At 36.4% G+C, this 24,317-nt stretch overlaps 1 protein-coding gene across 50 annotated transcripts in view; it reads right to left on the bottom strand.

Annotated features, from left to right (window-relative positions):
• ABI3BP (ABI family member 3 binding protein) overlaps nucleotides 1-24,317 on the bottom strand; it is a 244,769-nt gene that overhangs the window by 175,493 nt on the left and 44,959 nt on the right. For all 50 annotated transcript variants that reach the window (XM_015129581.3, XM_077994019.1, XM_077994032.1 and 47 more), the window contains exon 2: nucleotides 3,218-3,397. In XM_015129581.3, the coding sequence (XP_014985067.2) occupies nucleotides 3,218-3,397 (180 nt within the window). The remainder of the gene's footprint in view (nucleotides 1-3,217; nucleotides 3,398-24,317) is intronic.

Raw genomic sequence — 24,317 nt, 5'->3', positions numbered from 1 at the left:
TTTCAGTATTATAGTTCACCAAAGGAAATAATCAAGCATATTTCAGCTAGACTGAAAGAATCATAAGGTAGGCCGGGCGCGGTGGCTCACGCCTGTAATCCCAGCACTTTGGGAGGCCGAGACGGGCGGATCACGAGGTCAGGAGATCGAGACCATCCTGGCTAACACGGTGAAACCCCGTCTCTACTAAAAAATACAAAAAACTAGCCGGGCGAGGTGGCGGGCGCCTATAGTCCCAGCTACTCGGGAGGCTGAGGCAGGAGAATGGCGTGAACCCGGGAGGCGGAGCTTGCAGTGAGCTGAGATCCGGCCACTGCACTCCAGCCTGGGTGACAGAGCGACACTCCGTCTCAAAAAAAAAAAAAAAAAAAAAAAAAAAAAAGATTCATAAGGTATAGATAAGTGATATATAGATAAAAACCCATTAAATATGTAAAAATCAATGCATTCTTATTGGCCCTAAAAAAACCCAACCAACAAACACTGTCACTGGTCATCTTTGGAAATAATCAGAGCATCAACTTATAACAATGAAAATTTACCCTGCCTTTCTTATTGAAAGTAATGACAAAAACTGCAAAAACTTTTGCACCAACCTAATAAAACCAATATATATGGAAAATAAAAAAGCAGATAAGAGGAATTTCTTCTTTATCATTGGCTAAAATAGGGAGAAAGAATAATAGAATGAGAAAATTCCTATTTATAACTCCTGAATAAAATAATAGATCTGGGCAATCAAAAGATGCTAAACCACTAGGTGAAAATTTGATGGAGAATTTTATTGTGAGAGACCAGGCTGAGACCACCTAAACACATCAGTCTTAGGATCACTAAATGGGACAGGCAGCCATTATGCACCTCTTTTTGTGAATCATTAGGAAATACATAGTCCCACCTACAAAGTATTACATTTCCTCCTTCCCCCAAATTCAAATCTAATACAGCCTCTAGATCTAATTACATCTTCATAGGAAATACAGGGGATAGGAGGAGCCAGCTAAAAAAATACAGAATGGAAGCAACCAGTTCCATATTCTATCATATAGAATATGGACATTCTCTGTGATAAATGACCCAATTTCTCTAGAAATCAATGACATTTAAAAAGAGAAGGTAGAGAGGATTGTAACAGAATAAAAGACACTTAAGAGACATAATCAAATATATCATAGACCTGTTTGGATCCTGAGTCACACAAATCAACCCTAAAAAGACATTTTTAAGATCACCAGAGAAATTTAAATATGGACTGGGTATAAAATGGTATTATGGAATTATTGTTAAAATGTGATAAAGGCATAGTGTTATTAAAAATATGTTTCATCTGTTAGAGATGCATACTGAAACATTTTTAAATAAAGAAATGTGATACCTAGTTATGCTTTAAATACCCAAGCAATGAATACAGTATGTATTAAAGAATACACAGAACAAGATTAGCAAAACAGTGATATATATTCAAGCTGCATGCTGAGATATAAAGGTTCATTTTAATACTCTTTCCTTGGTTGTCTGAAATTTCCCATAATAAAAAACTTTAAAGAATGAACATACTATAAATAAATAAAAGTATCCCTAGTCCATTTAATCAACTTTCATTATTGAAACAGTGAAAGGTTAAAATATTTGTGCAATAAGTTTTCTTTAGTTTTCTGAATGTATTTTTTATCAGTAGTAATTTGACCTCTATTACTTTAAGATTGAACATTTTTCACCTTATATGGAAAAAGAGCTTACAACTGACCAAAATTTCATTTTATATAACAAAAACATCTATCATAATAAAATATTACTCCCAGTGCTCAATGAAAACGGGGTAATAGGTCATCTGTTTCTATTTGCGTGGGGGCAAACACACAGCTTCCGGTCACTTTTTATAGTAAAGAGTGAATAGAGTGGAGACTTCTTTATGGTTTTTGTGGTCAAGGTTAGTGTTACATTTGTCAGAAATGCTTACTTCTCAGTTTTTTTGGTAACAAACTAGTAGGTTTGCTTTAGAGTGTTTCTCTTATGTAAAATCTAGTTTAGACACTTAATTAACAGTATTACTCTGTTGCCAGATTTTGAAGTCCAACAGGGACATCTCTATGAGAAACAAGAGGCTACAGGACAAAATAGATTCATCTTCAACACTTCCTGCATATTATCAGAGCTGATATAAACTAATTGAATTTATAGGATAAAATTCTGAAACTCATAGGAAAGCTTCTAAGCAATAATCCTAGCAGTGGAATAAAATATAAACCTCATATTAGACTATCCAGAAAGCCTTTAAAAGTATTCAAAACAATAGAGGATCCTTTAAATATTTATTTATTTATTTATTTATTTATTTATGAGACAGAGTCTCACTCTGTTGCGCAGGCTGGAGTGCAGTGGTGCTATCATAGCTCACTGCAGCTTCAACCTCCCCAGGCTCAAGAGATCCTCCCACTTTAGCCTTACAAGTAGCTGGGAATACAAGGCATGAACTACCATTCCTGGTTAATTTTTGTATTTTTTGTACAGAGCCGATTTCATCATGTGGCCCAGGCTGTCTAGAACTCCTCAACTCGAGTGATCCTCCCACCTCAGCCTCCCAAAGTGCTGACATTACAGATGTGAGCCACTGTGCCAAGCTTAAAAAAAAATCATTCTTAATTGGTTTTATTTGCAAATAATTTTTATGGAGAAGGCTCAAAAGTGACCCACATCCTCCATTTACATTTTAACATAATTTAAAACATTTTTAAAGAAATATAATATTTTATAATACATAGAAAAACTTTAATCTTTTTCTCTGAAATATTTCAATTTTTAAAAATATAATACATTTCCTTTTTTTAAAAATGTAGCTTTTCATGAAAAGACACTCAAAATGCTGTAGTTGTACTATCAAAAGACAGTAAGATACAGCAGGAAGGAAAACTAGTCCACATAACATAATATCTTACAGAGATTTAATCCCGGACATTTCATCTATTTTTTTTCCTTACGAATTTTTGAGGTATATGGCCAGGGACAATGAAGATAACTATTTCTGCATGCAATAATTTTTTTAATGTAAAGAATTATGCTACGAGTTGCAAAAATTATGAAGATGTCTTGTAATTCTACCATTTGATTAAACTAAGGATGTAGAAAAAATAGTTCTTGACATCAAGATTTGTAGGTCATGTTACACCCACCACCTCTTGCCTCCTTTCCTTCCCAGCCCGACACCCAAACACCTTACCAACTATAGCCTCTGTGAATTTCCCTTCAGCGGGAAGAGGGAAGTACTGGTTTGGTGATACATTGCTGCCGTATCCCAGGAGAAGACCTTCAAGCTTTACATTTGGACTTGGACGCAGGAACTTCAAGAGGATGGAGTCACTTGTGGTATTGATGTGGACTTTCAGGTTTGGCCTTTTACCTAACAATGGGAATGAAAACATCGATGGCTGTTACTTCCCCTTTTTAGCATCATACCCAAATTCCCAGCAAGTGTTGGTGACTAGAGGCATTGTTCTTGAAAAACATGTTGTCTACTTTGCTACTCAGTATCGCAGCACACACACCCAAATGCCCAAAATGAAGCTTAATAACATAGAGTAGCCTAGAATAAAAAGTATATCTTACCGTTCAATACTTAGTAGTTTATTATTGGGCAGGTAGATGGAATTTGGTTTATTTTGGCTATTCCAAGTTGGTCAGAACCTTTGGTTTATACACACTGTCTGGGTATGGTGAAAGGACCTGAAATTTCTCATTGGTAAAATTGAATTACTACAGCTCAAAAACGCCCAGCCTCCTCTATGAGGCTTTCCAGTGCCACATCCACAAGTCTTACTCATTGACAGAGTTGGAAAGGGAGCGAAGAAAAAAGGTTTTTGTCTTAGGAGTAACTGAGATGGTAGAATAGGGAATGCTGGAAGGCAGAGAATGGCTGAGGAGACAAATGATTAGTTCCATTGGGAGTACATCTGGGAGTACATGGAGATGCCCAGTAGTGATTGGGATTTCTAAGTGTGATACTCAGGATGGGAGTACAGACCCATCTGGGTGTCATTAGCTTATAAGTGATAGTTGGATGAACTTTCCCAGAGAGACTGTCGAGAATGAGAAGAGAGAGCTTAATCAAATTCTCAAGACATTTATTTTTAAACTACTAAGGCAACAGAGGCAAATAATCACACCAACCAAAGATCTTGACCAAGAGGTGAGGAAACACATTGTCTTTTGCCTTTGCAGCCAGAAGGAACCAGGTTCAAACCCCACTTCTGAGACTCTGGCATCCCACTGAAGATACTCAAGCCTTATCTTCCTGGTTTCTAAGTGATACATAACATTTACCTTCTTGCTGAGTTATTTACAAAGGTTAGTGTATTAGTCTGTTGTCGCACTGCTATAAAGAAAGATCTGAAATGGCATAATTTATCAGGAAAAGAGGTTTAATTGACTTATGGTTCCTAAGGCTGTACAGGAAGCATGGCTGGGGAGGCTGCAGGGAACTTTCATGGCAGAAGGTGAAAGGGAAGCAGGCAAGTCTTCCATGGCCAGAGCAGGAGGAAGAGAGAGAAGGGGAAGGTGCCACACACTTTTAAACAACCAGATCTGTGCGAACTCTATCACAAGACAGCACTAGGGGGAGGGTGCTAAACCATCAGACACCACCCTTGTGATCCAATCACCTCCCACCAGGCCTTACCTCCAACACTAGGGATTACAATTCAACATGAGATTGAGATAGAGTCAAATCATATCAGTTATGTAAATGGCACAACCTTAAAGCTGGCACATAGTAATTGCTCAACAAGTGCTTATTAATACAGGTCCACAGTTCTTTAGCCATGATTCAGAAACCAAAAAACTTTGTAGTTTTTTTTTTTTTTTTGGTCTTTTTTTTTTTTTTTTTTTGGAAGTTTGTCTCAAACTCATCTGGCAACATATCCCAGTCAGAACCATCCTGAGGCCATTCAATCTTCATTTAATCCACTAGGGTGACTATTCACGTGTTTCATTGAAGAAATGTGTTCAGTTAAATGGTGTTGATCAAGACCCCACTGAAGAAGTTATGTAATATATAATCTTGGCATCCTAGTTATTTTCTAACCCTCCTCTCCAAATTTCTGAATTCCAAAACATGTCTGGCCCCAGGGGTTTTAGATAAAGGATTGTGAACCTGAATTATGTTTTTTCTTTATTCTCCAAAGATTTAATATTTAAAAAACATTTTGACTATTGAAAAGACTGAATTTACCAACTTAATAATTCACATTCTATTTCTCATTAATCAAAGACTTAGCCTGTACAAATACCAATCATCACTTTTGTACAGCATGTGCTCCCCAACATCGTCACACTGAATTTATTCTATGCCACCCAAAATCAGCCTGCACAGCCTCAATCTAACCACAGAAAATGATGCAATTAGGCCTTTGGAAAAAGAAAAATAACCCTTTCTTGGATACTAGGTTTTGAGGATTATTCATACCTCAGCAGCTAAGGCTATAGTTTGAATGTATGTGCATAGTACTTTTTACTTTCCAAGAACTTGATGACATTTTTATAAACTTCCTGAATCTCAGACTGCTATTGTTACACTGTGGCGAAATTAAAACCCAGAGATACTGAGTGGCCTGTCCAAAATCTGAAAAGGGACCTTACAAACCTTACAAAATCAGCTAGAATAATTCCTCCAAATGAGGAAATTGAGGCACCCAGCACGTTAAAAGTAGAGTCAAAACTAGATCTTGGGTTCTCGCTAGGCTGGACCGCCCTGCTCCCTTTTCATTGAGAACTTTGTAACTGTCCAAAAGAGTAAGGAGTGACCACACCCCAGATCATAATGCTCAAGTTGGGGTGCCAACTGCTAGTGTTTTGTGTGAACTTTGCCAGGTTTTGATGAGATGATTTATACTTCAGATAAAACACAGATTTTGTCAAAGTCAATTTTTTCCCTTTTTAATAATGTGCCTAGATTAACTCGTTACTTTATCCTGCTCAGTAGAATGGAACCAATGTAAATCGAACACATATTCTGCTACCTTAGAAGGCTATCAAGTCTCACAACGAATCCAAACACAACCAGCTTATTTCCAACGCTTAGTTGGGAAGGAGCATTGAACAAATCTTAGTACACATAGGCTGCATTCATATTTGACAAAGAGCCAAGAGTCACAGCATCATCATCACGTTAGACCTTTGCTCATGGACTCTGGCCTGATGAATCACATTATTTCTTCCATGGGAAAGTGGAAAAGATGGCTACATCAGATGAGAACAAGGAAAGTTGTTCCATTTTTCCAAACAAAGTGGAAGTAATCCACCTCCTATGCACAGGACTTCTCATGACTCCAGTCCCTCTCCCTTTTGCTAACAATGTATATCCACAAATACATCGGCATCATATAACTATTCAAATGAATTGGCATTTAGCTGTTCTACTTTTTCTGAAATTTCAGTTCATACTACTCTCTTGAGCTAAACTTAAAATGTTCTGAAAAAGAAAAATACAGACAAATCTCACCTCAATACAGCATCACAAACTTAATTTTAACACTGAGTTCTTTTTTTAGAGCTAGTAACTCAAATGTCTTCATTATCTTACCACATATTACTTCTTCTCTTATTACTTTTCAACATTTCTCATTTGTTTTTGACCCTTACAATCCTCTCACATTCTGCAATGCATATGAAGCTTTGGCCCTACACCTTTGCTCAGGTTGTCCACCCAGTATGGATTCCCTCTATCTTTGGTTTGCCTTGCCTACGTGTCTTGACTTACTCAGTTATTACCAAATTGACCCTTTCAGTGTCAGCAAAAAGGTTAAGCAAGTTTTTTTTCCTTCAGTATAAATAAGTTCAAGTGTTCCTTTGAATGAATGTTTAGATGAGTATTAAATGATATTTTACACTCTTGGACAATTTCTCCAATAATTTGAGGTATGCCTATGTACATTCTATGCTAATGTTTAATCTTTGATAATACATTTATTTTTAGTGTAATTCTGGTTTAATAGTTTGGAATACTAGTCATATAATGACAGTTATCTTTCAACAGTTAGTATAAAGACCTCTGGTGAGTGCCTTAAGGTAGAGATCATAGAAAATAATACCACATCATACAAGCTTAACTAGTACAACATCTATAAGTAAAAATGGTATATATGTCACCAGAAGAGCCGAGGAGTACAGAGAAATAAGACAACTGGAAGAACGTTTTATTGCACCTTATATGAGGAACAAAGCATATGTCAACAGGAGTGAGAAAAAAACAGAATGTGAACATTTTGAGAAAGTAACACTAGTAGGTCTTAGACAAAAAACTGCATGTTTGCAAAGTAGAATCTTGGATCTACGATGGTGGGTTCTAATCCTCCGTTTGCAACACCTTAGTGCATCTGTTAATATTTCAAAGAATGTTGTGAAATTCTTTTAAAAAAAGTCTTTCTCAGAAATGACAAAGGTGGCATTACCACTGATCCCACAGAAATACAAGAAAACCCTCAGAGACTATTACAAATACCTCTATGCACACAAACTAGAAAACCTAGAATAAATGGATAAATTACTGGAACCATACAACCTCCCAAGATTGAACCAGGAAGAAATTGAAACCCTGAATACATTAATGAGTTATAAAATTGAATCAGTAACAAAAAGCCTACCAACCTGAAAAGGCCCTGAGACAGAGAGATTCACATCCAAATTCTGCCTATAAAGATAAGCTGGTATCAATCCTACTGAAATTATTCCCCAAAAAATTGAGGAGGAGGGACTCCTCCATAACTCATGCTATGAGGCCAGTATCATTCTAATACCAAAACTTGGCAGAAACACAATGAAAAAAGAAAACTTCAGGCCAATATCCCTGATGAACACAGATGCAAAAATCCTCAACAAAATACTAGTAAATCAATCCAGTTGCACATCAAAAAGCTAATTTGCCATGATCAAGTAGGCTTTATTTCTGAGATGTAAGGTTGGCTTAACACATGCAAATTAATAAATGTGATTCATCACATAAACAGAACTAAAAACAAAAACTGCACGATCATCTCAATAAATGCAGAAAAGGCTTTTGATACAACATCTCTCCATGTTAAAACTCTTCAACAAACTAGGCATTGAAGGAACATAGCTCAAAATAATAAGAGCCATCTATGACAAACCCACAGCCAACATCATGCTGAACATTCAAAAGCTGGAAGCATTTTCTCTGAGGACTGGCACAAGCCAGGGATGCCCACTCTCACCATTCCTATTCAACATAGTACTGGAAGTCTCAGCTAGAGCAATCAGGAAACAGAAAGCAAGAGAAAGAAATAAAAGACATACAAATAGGAAGAGGGGAAGTCAAACTGTTTCTCTGCAGATAACATAATTCTGTACCTAGAAAATCCTGTAGTCTCTGCCCAAAGGCTACTAGAAATGTTAAACAACTTCAGCAAAGTTTCAGGATACAAAATCAATGGACAAAAATTAGTAGCATTTCTATATATCAATAATGTCCAAACAAAGGGCCAAATCAAGAATACAATACCATTCACAATAGCCACAAAAAGAAAAAACTACCTAGGAATACAGCTAACTGTGGAGGTAAAAGATCTCTACAACAAGAATTACGAAACACTGCTGAAAGAAATCAAAGATGACACAAAAATGGAAAACATTTCATGCTCATGGATAGGAAGAATCAATATTTGTAAAATGACCATACTGCCCACAGCAATGTACAGATTCAATGTTCTTCCTATCAAACTATGAATGACATTTTTTTTTCACAGAATTAGAAAAAGCTATTCTAAAATTCATATGAAACCACAAAAGAGCCCAAGTAGCCAAAGCAACTCTAAACAAAAAGAACAAAGCTAGAGGCATCAAACTACTTGCCTTCAAACTATACGATAGGACCATAGTAACCAAAACGTCATGGTACTAGCACAAAAACAGACACATAGGCCAATATAACAGGTTAGAGAGCCCAGAAATAAGGCCACACACCTACAACAATCTGATTTTCAACAAAGCTGACAAAAACAAGCAATAGGGAAAGGACTCCCTATTCAGTAAATGGAGTGGGATAATGGTTAGCCATATGCAGAAGATTGAAACTGGATACCTTCCTTTCACCATATATAAAAATCAACTCAAGATGGATTAAAGACAAATGTAAAACCTAAAACTATAAAAACTTCAGAAGAAAATCTAGGGCGTATCATTCTGGACACAGGCCTTGGCAAAGATTTCATGACAAAGTCTCCCAAACAAAAACAAAAATGGAGAAGTGGGACTTAATTAAACTAAAGAGCTTCTGCACAGCAAATGAAACTATCAACAGAGTAAACAGACAGCCTATAGAAAAGGAGAAAATATTTGCAAACTACTCATCTGACAAAGGTCTAATATCCAGAATCTATAAGAAACTTGAACAAATCAACAAGCAGAAAAACCAAATAACCCCATTTTAAAAAACAGGCAAAGAATAGGAACAGACACTTCTCAAAAGAAGACATACATGTGGCCAACAAGCACATGAAAAAGTTCCCAACATCACTCATTATTGCAGAAATGCACATCAAAACCACAATGAGACATCATCTCACACCATCAGAATGGCTATTATTAAAAAGTCAGAAGATAACAGATGCTGGTGAAGTTGTGGAGTAAAGGGAATGTTTACACGCTGCTAGTGGGAATGTAAATTAGTTCAGCCATCGTGGAAGGCAGTTGGGAGATTTTTCAAAGAACTTAAAACACAACTGTCATTCAACCCAGCAATCCCATTACTGGGTATATATCCAAAGGAATAAAAATTGTTTTACCAAAAAGACACATAGCCCTAATAGGGAGTTATTAGGGAACACAGCCTTAATACATGGTACTTAGTGAGACAAGCTAAACTACCATGGCCATCCGGTTGCTGACGGGAGAGAAAGGAATCATCATTATAATCCATTTAGCAGGAGGAATTCTTTCATATCTAATATTTCATAAGGTTATCTTACATTCTCAAAAATATTTCAGAATGTGGTTTAAATTGTGGATATCAAGTTGGTCAACATAATAAAATTACTTCAAGAGAAAAGCTGCAAATATTAAAGCGCTTTTCTAAAAGTAAATAATACTTATTAGTGTAGCAACAATTATTATTTTGTTTTCAATGTGGCAGACACTAACAAAGAAATTAAGATTATTCTAAATAGCACATACGGACTTAAAACAGATGAGGTACCATATTAATTTCCATAAGATACTAAGTAAAAGAATAGCTATAATACTGATGTCAATAAAATAATAACATCATTTCAGGATTAAATGCATAACCCTATTCTTATCCATAGTGTGTTCTTTTTTTATTGCACAATTTTCACATACAGTTCCAACCTCTATACTTACTCAGCTACTTATTTCATTATACAAAGTCAAATTTTCTAAGATATCAAAATAATAAAGTCAATTCCTGTCAGCTGAGATATGGCATACGAAGCACAGATTTTAAAAACTGATAAATTGGACTAGGTCAAATTTTTAAAGTTTTGAATTTTAAAAGAACTAACAAGAAAAAAAAGGCAAGCGACCCACTGGGAGAAAATATTTGCAATACATACATCTATTGAAGGACTTGTATTTATGTACAACAAATAATTCTTTCTATTCAATAAGAAGAAAGAAATACACATGAAAAAATAACAAAAAATTTAAATAGATTCCTCATTAAAGGAGACATAGGATAGCCAAGAAGCACATGAAAAAATGCCCAATAGCTGGGTTTGGGAGATATTGTCTGTAAGGGGTCAGATAGTAAATATTTTAGGTTTGTTGGATGTCCTGTACCACAACCATTCAACTCTGCCATCATAGCACATAAGCAGCTATAGACATCATACAAACAAATGCACATGGCTAAGTTCCAATAGAGTGATTTTTTTTGTTTTAATCCAATAATAATTTTTTAAATGATACTTTCAGTTCTGGGGTACATATGCAGAACGTGCATGTTTGTTACATAAGTATACACGTGCCATGGTGGTTTGCCGCACCCATCAACCCATCATCTACATTAGGTGTTTCTCCTAATGCTACCCCTCCCCCAGGCCCCCAGCCCCCAACAGGCCCTGGTGTGTGATGTTCCCCTTGTGTGCATGTGTTCTCATTGTTCAACTCCCACTTATGAGTGAGAACATGCAGTGTCTGGTTTCCTGTTCTTGCATTAGTTTGTTGAGAATGATGGTTTCCAGCATCACCCATGTCCCTACAAAGGACATGAACTCATCCTTTTTTATGGCTGCATAGTATTCCATGGTATATATGTGCCACGTTTTCTTTATCCAGTCTATCATTGATGGGCATTTGGGTTGGTTCCAAGTCTTTGCTATTGTGAACAGTGCTGCAATAAACATATGTATGTATGTGTCTTTATAGTAGAATGATTTATAATCCTTTGGGTATATACCCAGTAATGGGATTGCTGGGTCAAATGGCATTTCTAGTTCTAGATCCTTGAGGAATCGCCACACTGTCTTCCACAATGGTTGAACTAATTTACACTCCCACCAACAGTGTAAAAGTGTTCCCATTTCTCCACATCCTCTCCAGCATCTGTTGTTTCCTGACTTTTTAATGATCGCCATTCTCACTGGTATGAGATGGTATCTCATTGTGGTTTTGATTTGCATTTCTCTAATGACCATTGATGATGAGCATTTTTTCATGTTTGTCGGCTGCATAAATGTCTTCTTTTGAGAAGTGTCTGTTCATATCCTTTGCCCACTTTTTGATGGGGTTGTTTTCTTGTAAATCTGTTTAAGTTCTTTGTAGATTCTGGGTATTAACCCTTTGTCAGATGGATAGATCACAAAAATTTTCTCCCATTCTGTAGGTTGCCTGTTCACTCTGATGATAGTTTCTTTTGCTGTGCAGAAGCTCTTTAGTTTAATCACATCCGATTTGTCTATTTTGGCTTTTATTGCCATTGCTTTCGGTGTTTTAGATACAAAGTCTTTGCCCATGCCTATGTCCTGAATGGTATTGCCTAGGTTTTCTTCTAGGGTTTCTATGGTTTTAGGTCTTACGTTTAAGTCTTTAATCCATCTTGAGTTAATTTTTGTATAAGGTGTAAGGAAGGGATCCAGTTTCAGCTTTCTGCAGAAGGCTAGCCAGTTTTCCCAGCACCATTTATTAAATAGGGAATCCTTTCCCCATTCCTTGTTTTTGTCAGGTTTGTCAAAGATCGGATGGTTGTAGATGTGTGGTATTATTTCTGAGGTCTCTGTTCTGTTCCATTGGTCTATATCTCTGTTATGGTACCATGATGCTTTTGTTCCTGTAACATTTTAGTATAGTTTGAAGTCAAGTAGTGTGATGCCTCCAGCTTTCTTCTTTCTGCTTAGGATTGTCTTGGCTATACTGGCTCTTTTTTTATTCAATATGAAATTGAAAGTAGTTTTTTCCATTTCTGTGAAGAAAGTCAATAGTAGTTTGATCGGGATAGCATTAAATCTATAAACTATTTTGGGCAGTATGGCCATTTTCATGATATGGATTCTTCCTATCCATGAGCATGGAAGGTTTTTCCATTTGTTTGTGTCCTCTCTTATTTTCTTGAGCAGTGGTTTGTAGTTCTCCTTGAAGAGGTCCTTCACATCCCTTGTAAGTTGGATTCCTAGGTATTTTATTCTCTTTGTAGCAATTGTGAATGGTAGTTCACTCATGATTTGGCTCTCTGTTTATCTGTTCTTGGTGTATAGGAATGCTTGTGATTTTTGCACATTGATTTTGTATCCTGAGACTTTGCTGAAGTTGCTTATCAGCTTAAGGAGATTTTGGGCTGAGACAATGGGGTTTTCTAAATGTACAATCATGTTATCTGCAAACAGAGACAATTTGACTTCCTCTTTTCCTACTCGAATACCCTTTATTTATTTCTCTTGCCTGATTGCCCTGGCCAGAACTTCCAATACTATGTTGAACAGGAGTGGGAGAGAGGGCATCCTTGTCTTGTGCCAGTTTTCAAAGGGAATACTTCCAGTTTTTGCACATTAAGTATGATATTGGCTGTGAGTTTGCCATAAATAGCTCTTATTATTTTGAGATACATTCCATCAATGCCTAGCTTCTTGAGAGATTTTAGCATGAAGGGCTATTGAATTTTGTTGAAGGCCTTTTCTGCATCTTTTGAGATAATCATGTGGTTTTTGTCTTTGGTTCTGTTTATATGCTGGATTATATTTATTGATTTGCATATGTTGAACCAGCCTTGCATCCCAGGGATGAAGCTGACTTGATAGTGGTGGATAAGCTTTTTGATGTGCTGCTGGATTCAGCTTGCCAGTATTTTATTGAGGAATTTTGCATTGATGTTCATCAGGGATATTGGCCTGAAATTTTCTTTTTTGTGTGTATCTCTGCCAGGTTTTGGTATCAGGATGATGCTGGCCTCATAAAATGAGTTAGGGAGAAATCCCTCTTTTTCGATTGTTTTGAAGAGTTTCAGAAGTAGTGGTACCAGCTCCTCTTTGTACCTCTGGTAGAATTTGGCTGTGAATCTGTCTGGTCCTGGACTTTTTTTTTTTTTTTTTGGTTGTTAGGCTATTAATTGCTGCCTCAATTTCAGAACTTGTTATTGGTCTATTCAGGGATTCAGCTTCTTCCTGGTTTAGTCTTGGGAGGGTTATGTGTCCAGGAATTTACCCATTTCTTCTAGATTTTCTAGTTTATTTGCACAGAGGTGTTTATAATATTCTCTGATGGTAGTTTTTATTTCTGTGGGATTGGTGGTAACATCCCCTTTACCATTTTTTATTGCATCTATTTGATTCTTCTCTCTTTTCATCTTTGTTAGTCTGGCTAGTGGTCTATCTATTTTGTTGATCTTTCAAAAAACCAGCTCCTGGATTCACTGATTTTTTTTTTTTTTTTTTTTTGAGACGGGGTCTCGCTCTGTCGCCCAGGCTGGAGTGCAGTGGCCAGATCTCAGCTCACTGCAAGCTCCGCCTCCCGGGTTCACGCCATTCTCCTGCCTCAGCCTCCCGAGTAGCTGGGACCACAGGCGCCGCCACCTCGCCCGGCTAATTTTTTGTGTTTTTAGTAGACGGGGTTTCGCCGTTTAGCCAGGATGGTCTCGATCTCCTGACCTTGTGATCCGCCCGTCTCGGCCTCCCAAAGTGCTGGGATTACAGGCTTGAGCCACCGCGCCCGGCCGATTCACTGATTTTTTAAAGGGTTTTTCGTGTCTCTGTCTCCTTCATTTCTGCTCTGATCTTATCATTCCTTGTCTTCTACTAGCTTTTGAAATTGTTTGCCAATAGAGCGATATTTCTAAAAATAGGCAGTGGGCTGGATTTGGCCTGCAGGTCATAGTTTACCAACTTTTGGTTAACATCCTGAGTCATTAGGGAAATGCAAATTAAAACCACAGTGAAATATTATACATAAGAATGGCTGAAATTAAAGACTGTTAATCCCAAGTGTTAGGGAAACTGTAGTACATCTGGAAGTCTCATAAATTTTGAGTGTAAATTTTAAATGGTCTAACCTCTTGGGCAAATGCTTGCCAGTTAGCTAATAACCTATTAATTTCATTCCTAGGTATTTACTCGGGAGAAATGAAGACACAAGTATGTGCAAAAACTTGTGTGCAAATATTTAAAGCAGTGCCAAACTAGAAACAAACCCAAATGTCCATCAACAGTTTAACGGATAAATATTTATAGCTCATCCCTACAGTGAGATATCGCTTAGCAGTAAAACAGAAGAAATTACCTACATACACAACATAGTTGAATCTCTTGTCTGGCATGCCATTATGCTGCTGTAGAATGGGCTATGACTTTCCTCATCTCTGTAACCACCCTATACAGACTCTCGTGATGGAAGGTCATTCAAGCATCTTACAGCACTGGCAGAATTAGTTTTAACAGTGTCTAATATTAATATTCACCACTCAGCATACATAAAGTTAGCCAGTCCTTTCAGAAATTATTATGCTGTAAGAACTGACAATGCTAAGTTTCAAACATATCTATGCTCTTCTCTGACAGTGGGTTACAAGTAGAAAACATTCCAATGCCTTTGTGGTCACATCAGCTTATTAAGGAGCTGTCAAGATGTCACATCTCAAGTTTATGTATTAAGCAGAGCAGTTACTGTCAGAAGCTTCCAAAAATCATAGTATATGACATAGATTGTATTAAACTTTAATGCTAAGATATACAAACCATAATCTTAAAAAAGAACAAGAGAAAGTCCTTTGTGGGAACATACATAGAGCTGGAGGCCATTATCCTTGGTAAATGAACACAAGAACAGAAAACCAAATACCGCACATTCTCACTTATAAGTGGGGACTAAATGATGAGAACATAGGGACACAAAGAAGGGAACAACACACACTGGTGCCTACTTGAAGGAGGAGGATGGGAGGAGGGAGAGGATCAGAAAAAATAACCATTGGGTACTAGGCTAGTACCTGAGTGACAAATTAATCTGTACAACAAACTCCTGTGACATGAGTTTCCCCGTATAACAAACCTGCACATGCACCCCTGAACCTAAAAGTTAAAAAAAAAAAAAAAAAGCAAACAAGCAAACACAGGGATTGGCAATAATTTAGCATTTTCTTTAATTCTTAGGGAGTCAAAAAGGGATCACATAGCATAGGTTTTCTGTTCAAATGACTCCCCCTGTCCTGCAACCAAGATCCAAGGAAAGGTATTAAAAGGCAAAAACCATGGAGTTTCAGTAATTTTCCTGTGACAGTGAAGAGTCACTGTGAAGAGAGTGGCCGGAGGCAATTATACAAGTATCTTCAGTTGTTCCTGATCCTTATATACATATGTGTAGTCTTGTGTGTTAGTCCATAAAATGACTTTTTCTTATCAAAGACAAGCTGAAAATCAGTGATGCCGGTGGAAATTTTCATAACAAAAAACCATGGCAGCTTCAACTAAATACTTTAAGGAAAATGAAAATTAAATGACATTATCAATTAAGTAATATTGGACAGTATTAAAACTGTTTTCATCAGTGCTGAAACAGCAAGATGCTTACATGACCTTCCATCAGAAGGAGAGTTGGTGTAAGGTGGTTATAGAGATGAACAAAGTCATGGCCCCTCCTGCAGTGGTTGACGGTATGAAAGAACAAAGTAGGTAGAAGGAATTAAACTGCTTTGGTGGTGGTGGACATTGTTGGTGGGTGCGTATGTGTGTGCATGCACGTGTGCCTGTGCATGCATGTGTGTGTGTGCAGAATTGTAATCAGAAACACAGAATAATTGTTAGGCAAATCCTTTCTGAATTTAAAGTTCTTATATTCCAACTACCAATTCCATATATCTCATTTTATCTCAGCTCTCTGATCTCCAGGCTGGAATCTTTTCTCAAAATCCCAGATTCTCCATCACTGTCTTCCCAACTCTTTGGGAATGGAGTTTTACTAGGTCCCAGTATGGAATTTCCGAGTGCTTACAAAGAACTAGTGGGCAGTGAACATACAGCTGCTCTAAAACATGTCTTCCAGAAAGAGGACTGTCGCTGACAGTTGTTCAGGTTATGCAATGCAAAACTCATTCAAACCATCTTTTTATCATCTTTATCTATTTTATCTATTTTATCATCTTTATTATGGCACCATTCAAACCATCTTTTGTGACTATATACATTAGCCACATTCACAAAGGCCATGCAAAAATAGTTGCTACTTACACAAATGAAAGATTTGACAAGGGTAACCAACCTACCATCCCGACCTTTCCTCATACGCCTCAAGCCATCCCACCCATCCTGCCCTTCTTACTGCACGCCTTTCATTTTTATCTTCCCTGCCTCTGAATTCTGCTGTTACTGGTAATTAGGGATACTAGTAGGATGCCTGGTGCAGGCTAGATAGGAACTCAGCTACAAACACTTTGGACACAGTAATCCCTCATTTACAAAGGAAATTACATATATTCCGTATGATGAATTGGGAATTTAAATAAGAATATAGAGGAAAAGCTATTCTGGACTTCAGTAAATTAATAGCACACAGATTTAGAGGTGGACAGAAGGCATCCCTATTTGTGTTCTATAAACACAAATCAGAAAACACAAGAAAAAATTCTGATTACAATTATTAAATAAAGGAAGATTTGTATAAATCCAAAGAATAATTACCTTTAAAAAATGTGCAGAATAAAAGCTGTGGTAAAAGTCTGATAAGCCACATAGATAGCTGCCTCAGTGCCAAGGAATGGGGGCTTTTTTAAAAAATCACAACTTGACTTTACTTATACATGAACACATGCTAGCAAGAAGCTCAAATGACAGCATTCCATGACCTCTGCTCCAGGGCAAACAGAACAGCACGTTGCCTCTCCAAGATGCCTTGTTTTAAGTCTGCCAGCTGGAAGACATGCTCCCACATGCAACATGTGCTCTCAGAGTTCCGGATATTAAAAGTCTCAGTTCACCTGGAGCACTCCCTTCACAAAGCCACACCTAAGCAATACCCATAGATCCAATAAAAATGATAAAATAGATAAAGATAATTCCTAGGAGTCAAGTAGTGAGCTTTTTATTAGGACATTTTGGTCACCAAATACCTAGAGGATAGTTACTTTCGAATTTAGAAAGAAATGTCACTTTACAAAAAGTTCAAGGGGGAAAATCTTCTCTTCCTAATGGGGCACTTTTTATCTGTTTGCCCAGCTGTTTGCACAAGTGAGTTCCAATTCAGTTAAAACAACCAGAGTTTCCACCTTGGTCAGAATTCCCAGTGCTTTGATTCCTCAGTCCAATGCTTCACCGTCTGGTGAATTTGGATGATTGAATGAGACAGACTGAACCTGCCAATGTGGACATTTCAGCACCATTTGGCAAGGTTAATAGTTTTACCAAAGGAGCAATAACTACATTACCTACTTAGTAACCCAACTAACAGCCAAGTAGGAAAATTACTTTTCAAAGACTACTTTCTAAGTCAGCAGTCTCTCATTCTTAAGAAGACACCTCATTCTGAGACATACACAGGTGTCAATTGCACACGTTCCCTCGATCTGATTATGCTAAAATTACTCTTTAAAGTTTGAAGTGTGCTGAGGTTTTTTTTTTTTTGGAAGGGGAAGGTGAGAGAGGCAACCTCACACAATCAATGATCATAAGTGGGTATCTGCTGTAAGGTAAGTGGGACAGTGACTTGGTTAACTTCAACTGACCAAAAAAACTAAATAAAATTTATATTTACCTTGGGACAAACACATTTTTACTTATCTGCTTTTTATTTTATTCCTTTCATTAACTATAGGTAGTAGGCATTAGTGACACAAATTCAAACATGATATGTCTGATTGCAAAGACTGGACATTCTAGTAAATTGGGTAGATGAATAAGTCAGTTGTTTCAGTGTAGCATGATTAGCACAATTAGTGAAATAACGCTACTTTTTGAGGGATTCTGAACCTGATAAAAGGGGTAAAAGAAAGAATATATATAGAAAACGTCCCTTTAGTTTTGTTTAATTAGTCACAAAAAATAGTTTTTATCCCATGAGGATAGATATACCAAAAGCAGGTAAGGAAGAAAGGAGAAAAATACAAGGTGTTGACATTTATTTTGTAATACTTTTTCTGTACCACTTTGGAAAAATGGTAGATTCTTAGTCATTATTGTTTTTTAATACACAGAAAAGTAACCCAATAGGCTAAGGAACTTAACAAGACTCATTTCCCTTCTTTTTGTTCTTTCCTTATTTTCATGAAAATTCATGGAGATGATCTGCTTGCATTCCGTGGCTCTTTAAAGTAAGAAGTGATAGTATGAAGTGCTCTTGATGGAAGATGGGCTAGGCTCAATTCCAGGGCTCTGAAAGTGTGGTCTCCGGATTAGAGAATCAGCATCATCTGGGAGCCTGTGAGAAGTACAGATTCACAGACCCCATCCCAGACCTATTGAATTAGAAACTTTGGGGCCAGCAATCTGTATTTTGACAAGCTGTATGGGTATTCTGGTGAATACTTGAGTTTGAGAACCATTACTCTTTTCAAATTCAGTGCATCGACAATAAAATGAATGGACCCAATGTCATTTGAAAGACATTTACAGATATTCAATACAGTATGGAGAAAAGAAACTTCATTCAAAACTCTGTTAAGTTTCCTATCATGAGACTTTTACACATATTTTGGTCTGTGAACAAATTCTGTTAATTAGGGTTTTTGAGAACTATTTCTGCAGACACGTGAGGTAAAATGTTGTATCTGGAATACTACTAACTTCTGAATGTCAATTATGTGTCTTTAAATCTAACCAATATATTTAGAGATTTAAAATCAAAGATGAGTTATTTTCCAACATTTTATTATAAAAAATTTTAAACATACAAAACACATGAATTGTGCAGAGCACAGCCATAAGGTAGCAAACAAAAGTCAATGATTCCTGTCTTACTCATCAATCATACACATTTCATCTCCATCCCTCTGTCCACCATTCAATCCATCTTAATTTTTAATTAATTTCCATGTCAACTGAATTTCAGTACCCTTCACCCCCAAACACTTCAGTATGCATGTCATTAACTAAAGTTTAATATTTATTTATATTTTTCTTTTGATATAAAATTTAGGTACAGTGAAATACATAAATCTTAACTATACATTACTGTTTTCCCCACATGCCATACATCTATGTAACCCAAGCCTTTATCAAGATTTATAATATCATCATCAACCCAGAAAATTTCCTCACGCCCCTTCCCAGTTCATTCCCACAACATCCTCCCAGGAACGATTGTTCTTAATTTTACTATCATAGATTAGTTTGTCTGTTCTAGACTCTTCCATTAAATAAAATCACACAGTATGTAGTGTTTTATGTAAGGCCTCTTGCACTTAAAATGTCTTGACGATATATGTTTTGTTGCATGCATCAGTAGCTTTTTGTTGCTATTGTCACAGTAGTATTCACATAGTTATTAAAGCCAACATTTTTATATCTTCCAGTTGTCTTCGTAATCAGCCTCTTTTGATTGTACTATTTTAAAAATGTTGATTATATTATAATAAAATTTTTCCAAGAAAAAGTGAAATTATATATGTATATTTCTAATATATGTATATTTCTTATGTAATGCTATTTACCAGGGAAACAAAACTATCAACTCTTCTATTTATAATAGACAATTACTACACTTAACTAAATTCTTAATAGTAAATACAGATAAAACCATATAATGATTTCATCTTCACTGAAAAGCTAAGTACTGGACACCGATACTCAAGGTCTCTGACACTTTTCCCACTCACTCCCAGCTGATAGAATGCCAGACATGAGCCTCTTTTGACAATGAAGTGTAATATTGACTTTCTTATGTCAAAGAATGATTTTCATGAAGGTGAAAGTAGATAAGTTTAACTGTTTTTAATTTTTAAAATCCTGTCCTTACAATTCTCAGAGTGATCAGGTATCAAAAAATAGAAAATATATCATTTAAATTAATATTACTCTGAGTAATTTTCCAAAAGGACTGATACTTCTTTTTCTTTTCTTCTCTTGATAACTCCAATTTGGGCACTCATTAAATTCCGTTGACCGAATAGAGATTGTTTAATCAGAATGATTATTTACAGGACAAAGCAGAAAATGTTACTTCTACCAATACCAAAACATACTGCATGTGCAAGATTACATATTTCTACTGTGAAACATTGTTCCACGGAGCAAATTGAAAATACTCTTGATAAAAAATGAAAATTTTGCCATCTTGTAAAAACGTTGTCAAAAAATCACACAGCTTTCTTAAATAAATCTTTTTTAAGTTTTGCAAATAAAAAACATGAGATGAAACTGGAACCAATGGTTTTATCCACCATCTTTGTTTAGACATTTGGCATCTTCATGAATTATTTGTAATTTGCTTAGTTCGTAAATACCCTGTACTGATGGCATATAGTTGTTCATTTGGAGATTTCATAGCATCAAAAGTCTTCCATGGACTAGAGGGAAATGGCTGAACTATCTTGAGAATGTGGCCAAGTGGCCTCATATACTAAAGCTGAGTGGCCATGAGATGTCAGGAGGCTCTAAGAAAGGCCATTTGCCCTCAACTCCACTGTGGGCATCTCATATTATTAATAATATGTTGTGGAAGAAAGAGGGGGGTTTCTGACATCAACTTGGCCTTTAATTGTGTTTGACTTTAGGTCAGCTGTCCTCTCTAAGCCTCATTTTTCTCCTCTGTAAAATGTTTTGAGGAATCCCAAATTCACTCTCAATCTAATACTCAAGAATGTCTCTAACATCTCATCCAGAAAAAATGCTATCTTCCTATTAAAGTGCAAGAAAATCCAAATAAATCAGAAAATAATTTTTTAAGGAAACACTAATAATTCCAGAAAATTTTTTCATAGGACTCCCAAATTGCACTTCAAACATAAAAAAGGAACAAATATTTTCATGAGCATATGGAAAAAATATATGTGACTGTCACATATAATTTTTAACAGCTTTAGTGAGATATAATTTATAGATCATAAAATTCTCCCATTGTAAGTGTACAGCTCAATAATTTTATAGCTCAAACTCACAGAAGTTGCTACATTTATATAATTTACTAAATCTATCGTAATCCATATTCAGAACATTTCCATTACTCTAAAACATTCCATTTTACCCATTTATAGTAAATCTCTCTGTTCCCACCCTTAGCTCTAGGCAACCACTGGTCTACTTTCTGGTTTTCTGGTAATTAAATATAAATGGACATACATGACATGTTGTCTTCCGCACCTGGCTTCTTTCACTCAGCATAATTTTTATGAGACTCATCCATCCATGTTGTATTACTAGTTCAGTCCTTTTAATTGTTAAATAGAATTTTATGAATATATTACATTTTGTTTATTCAGTCCAAATATTTGATGAATATTTGGATTGTTTCCAGTTTTAGCTATGAATAACGCTGCTATAAAATTTCATGTACAAGTCTTTGTGTGAACATGTATTTTTATTTTTGGAAGGTAAATATGTAGGTGTAAAATTTTTGGGTCATTTGGTAAGTTTATGCATAATTTATTAAGAAACTCCCAAACTTCTCCAGTTTTATATTGATCGTAATATTTCTCTTGCTTGAGGACCACTCCAAACTGTGATCATCCAGAAAATGAGCTGTCTTGTTTTATCAATGTCACTAAATATATGTTAGATAACAAAATTAATTATTTTAAGCTCCGAGATTTCTATCTTTAGTCATTAATGAAGAAGAGATTGGCTGAGCATGGTGGCTCATGCCTGTAATCCCAGCACTTTGGGAGGACAAGGTGGGCAGATCACATGAGGTCAGGCATTTGAGACTAGCCTGGGCAACATGGTAAAACCCTGTCTCTACTAAAAATGCAAAAATTAGCTAAGCATAGTTGCACGCGCCTGTAATCAGAACTATTCAGGAGGCTGAGGCAGGAGAATGGCTTGAACCTGGGAGGCAGAGGCTGAGGTGAGCGAAGATCATGCCACACACTCCAGGTTGGGCAACAGAGAAAGACTCTACCTCAAAAAAAAAAAAAAAAAAAAAAAAAAGAAAAGGATGACATCACTTATTTTGTTATAATAATTATTTTAAAATATTGTGATTCCAAATTTATCCAGAAAACAAGAAATACACTTTTGGCAAAACAATACAACGACCATTGACATTCTTAGAAATGAGTTTGAAGGCTGGGCGTGGTGGCTCACACCTGTAATCCCAGCACTTTGGGAGGACGTGGTAGGCAGGTCATCTGAGATCAGGAGTTTGAGACCAGCCTCACTAACATGGAGAAACCCTATCTCTACTAAAAATAACAAATTAGCCGGACATGGTGGTGCATGCCTGTAATCCCAGCTACTTGGGAGGCTGAGGCAGGAGAATCGTTTGAACCCGGGAGGCAGAGGTTGCGGTGAGCCAAGATCGCGCCATTGCACTCCAGCCTGGGCAACAAGAGCGAAACTCCATTTCAAAAAAAAATAAAAAAATAAAAAAAGAAATGAGTTTGAAGCAGAATAAATTACGAGTTGTCTTTTCAATCTCCAGTCATTTCAGTTTTAATAATAGTTTAGTCTATACTAATTAGGTGAATAGTTGTTCACCATGAAATTAATCAGTTCTGAAGCCATTAACTTTATTTGTACTTAAAATTAAAATGAAATTCCATGTACATTTTGACCTTGTAACCAAATGCTTCAGTTGGGTTTTTCTATAAAAATAAACAGCTATCTTTCCTGATCAGGGATTTATTACTATTTTGACAATATTTGTCATTTTTATAGTAATAATGAAAACATTTTGAAGGTCTAAAATGTTTTTCAATATTAATAAAATATTGAAATTTTGAATTACACACATATCTGATATATCTCATTAGTAACATCTCTGATGGTTTGCTATTAATGTAGCATTTGAGCTTTACTAGGTGAGAAAAAGAAAGTCAAAGTGGCTTGGCATCATTGCCTAGTAGGCTGACATTATTAAAATTTCCTCATCTTGCATAGTGGATGTGACCCAAGCTTAAGACTAGGTACTTAAAATAGAATTTTATAACATTTACCCAATGTTAGCAAAATCTAACTGAATGAATCCATTTGAAAAAAAGTCGTTCTGACTTTAAATTGCAGAAATAAGAAGGAAGGCTGTCTCATAACTTTTTATTGGGCAAATTTTTTTTCTTGTATTTTAAACCTAGGAGCTACAATGAATTTCCCCTCTTCACTCAAAACTCTGAACTTGGAAGTGAAGAAATGTGATCGTCCTTTGAGTAGTCTCAATACTGCCCATGGGGAATTGTTCCTTAGACACTGCAAATAAGAATATAGTAATTCCCACTGGTTATACTATTCCCCAGTGTGAAATGAATTAATTTAAGTGGTAAGAAAGAGAGCCCAGGAGACAGAATAAGGGATTGGAGTAAGTTCAAGTTGAGATAGTAAACTGTTAGGTAGCAAAAACTATGAAGCTGAGGAAAAAAAAAAAAAAAAAAGACAGATAAAGAATGGAGGATAAGGCAATTTATTGGTAGCAGGAAATAGACCCAAGGGAACACTAGAGGGAAAATCCAAGATTGCAGGGCTGAGGTGCCCAAACCTTCAATAGCTCCATAACTGCTGTGACCTGAAGAGGTAACACATGTAATGGATGGGTAGGAATTAGTCAGCCAACGTTTAAGTGTGCATATTGGGTGAAGAGGGAGGGCAGGAACAGTATTCTCAGACATAAGGAATAGCATGAGCAAAGGTGCTGAGGGAGGAAGTAGATGATGGATTTAAAGATCCTAAACAAAGTCAGTGTGGTGGGATATAATGGGTTAAGGAGTATGCAGGGAAGTTATAGAGGACAGGAGG

The sequence above is a fragment of the Macaca mulatta genome, chromosome 2 (assembly GCF_049350105.2).
Source record: "Macaca mulatta isolate MMU2019108-1 chromosome 2, T2T-MMU8v2.0, whole genome shotgun sequence".
In the NCBI taxonomy this organism is placed as follows: Eukaryota; Metazoa; Chordata; class Mammalia; order Primates; family Cercopithecidae; genus Macaca; species Macaca mulatta.
Note: the sequence above shows the minus strand (reverse complement) of the source record. Positions and strands in the feature narration are given on the sequence as shown.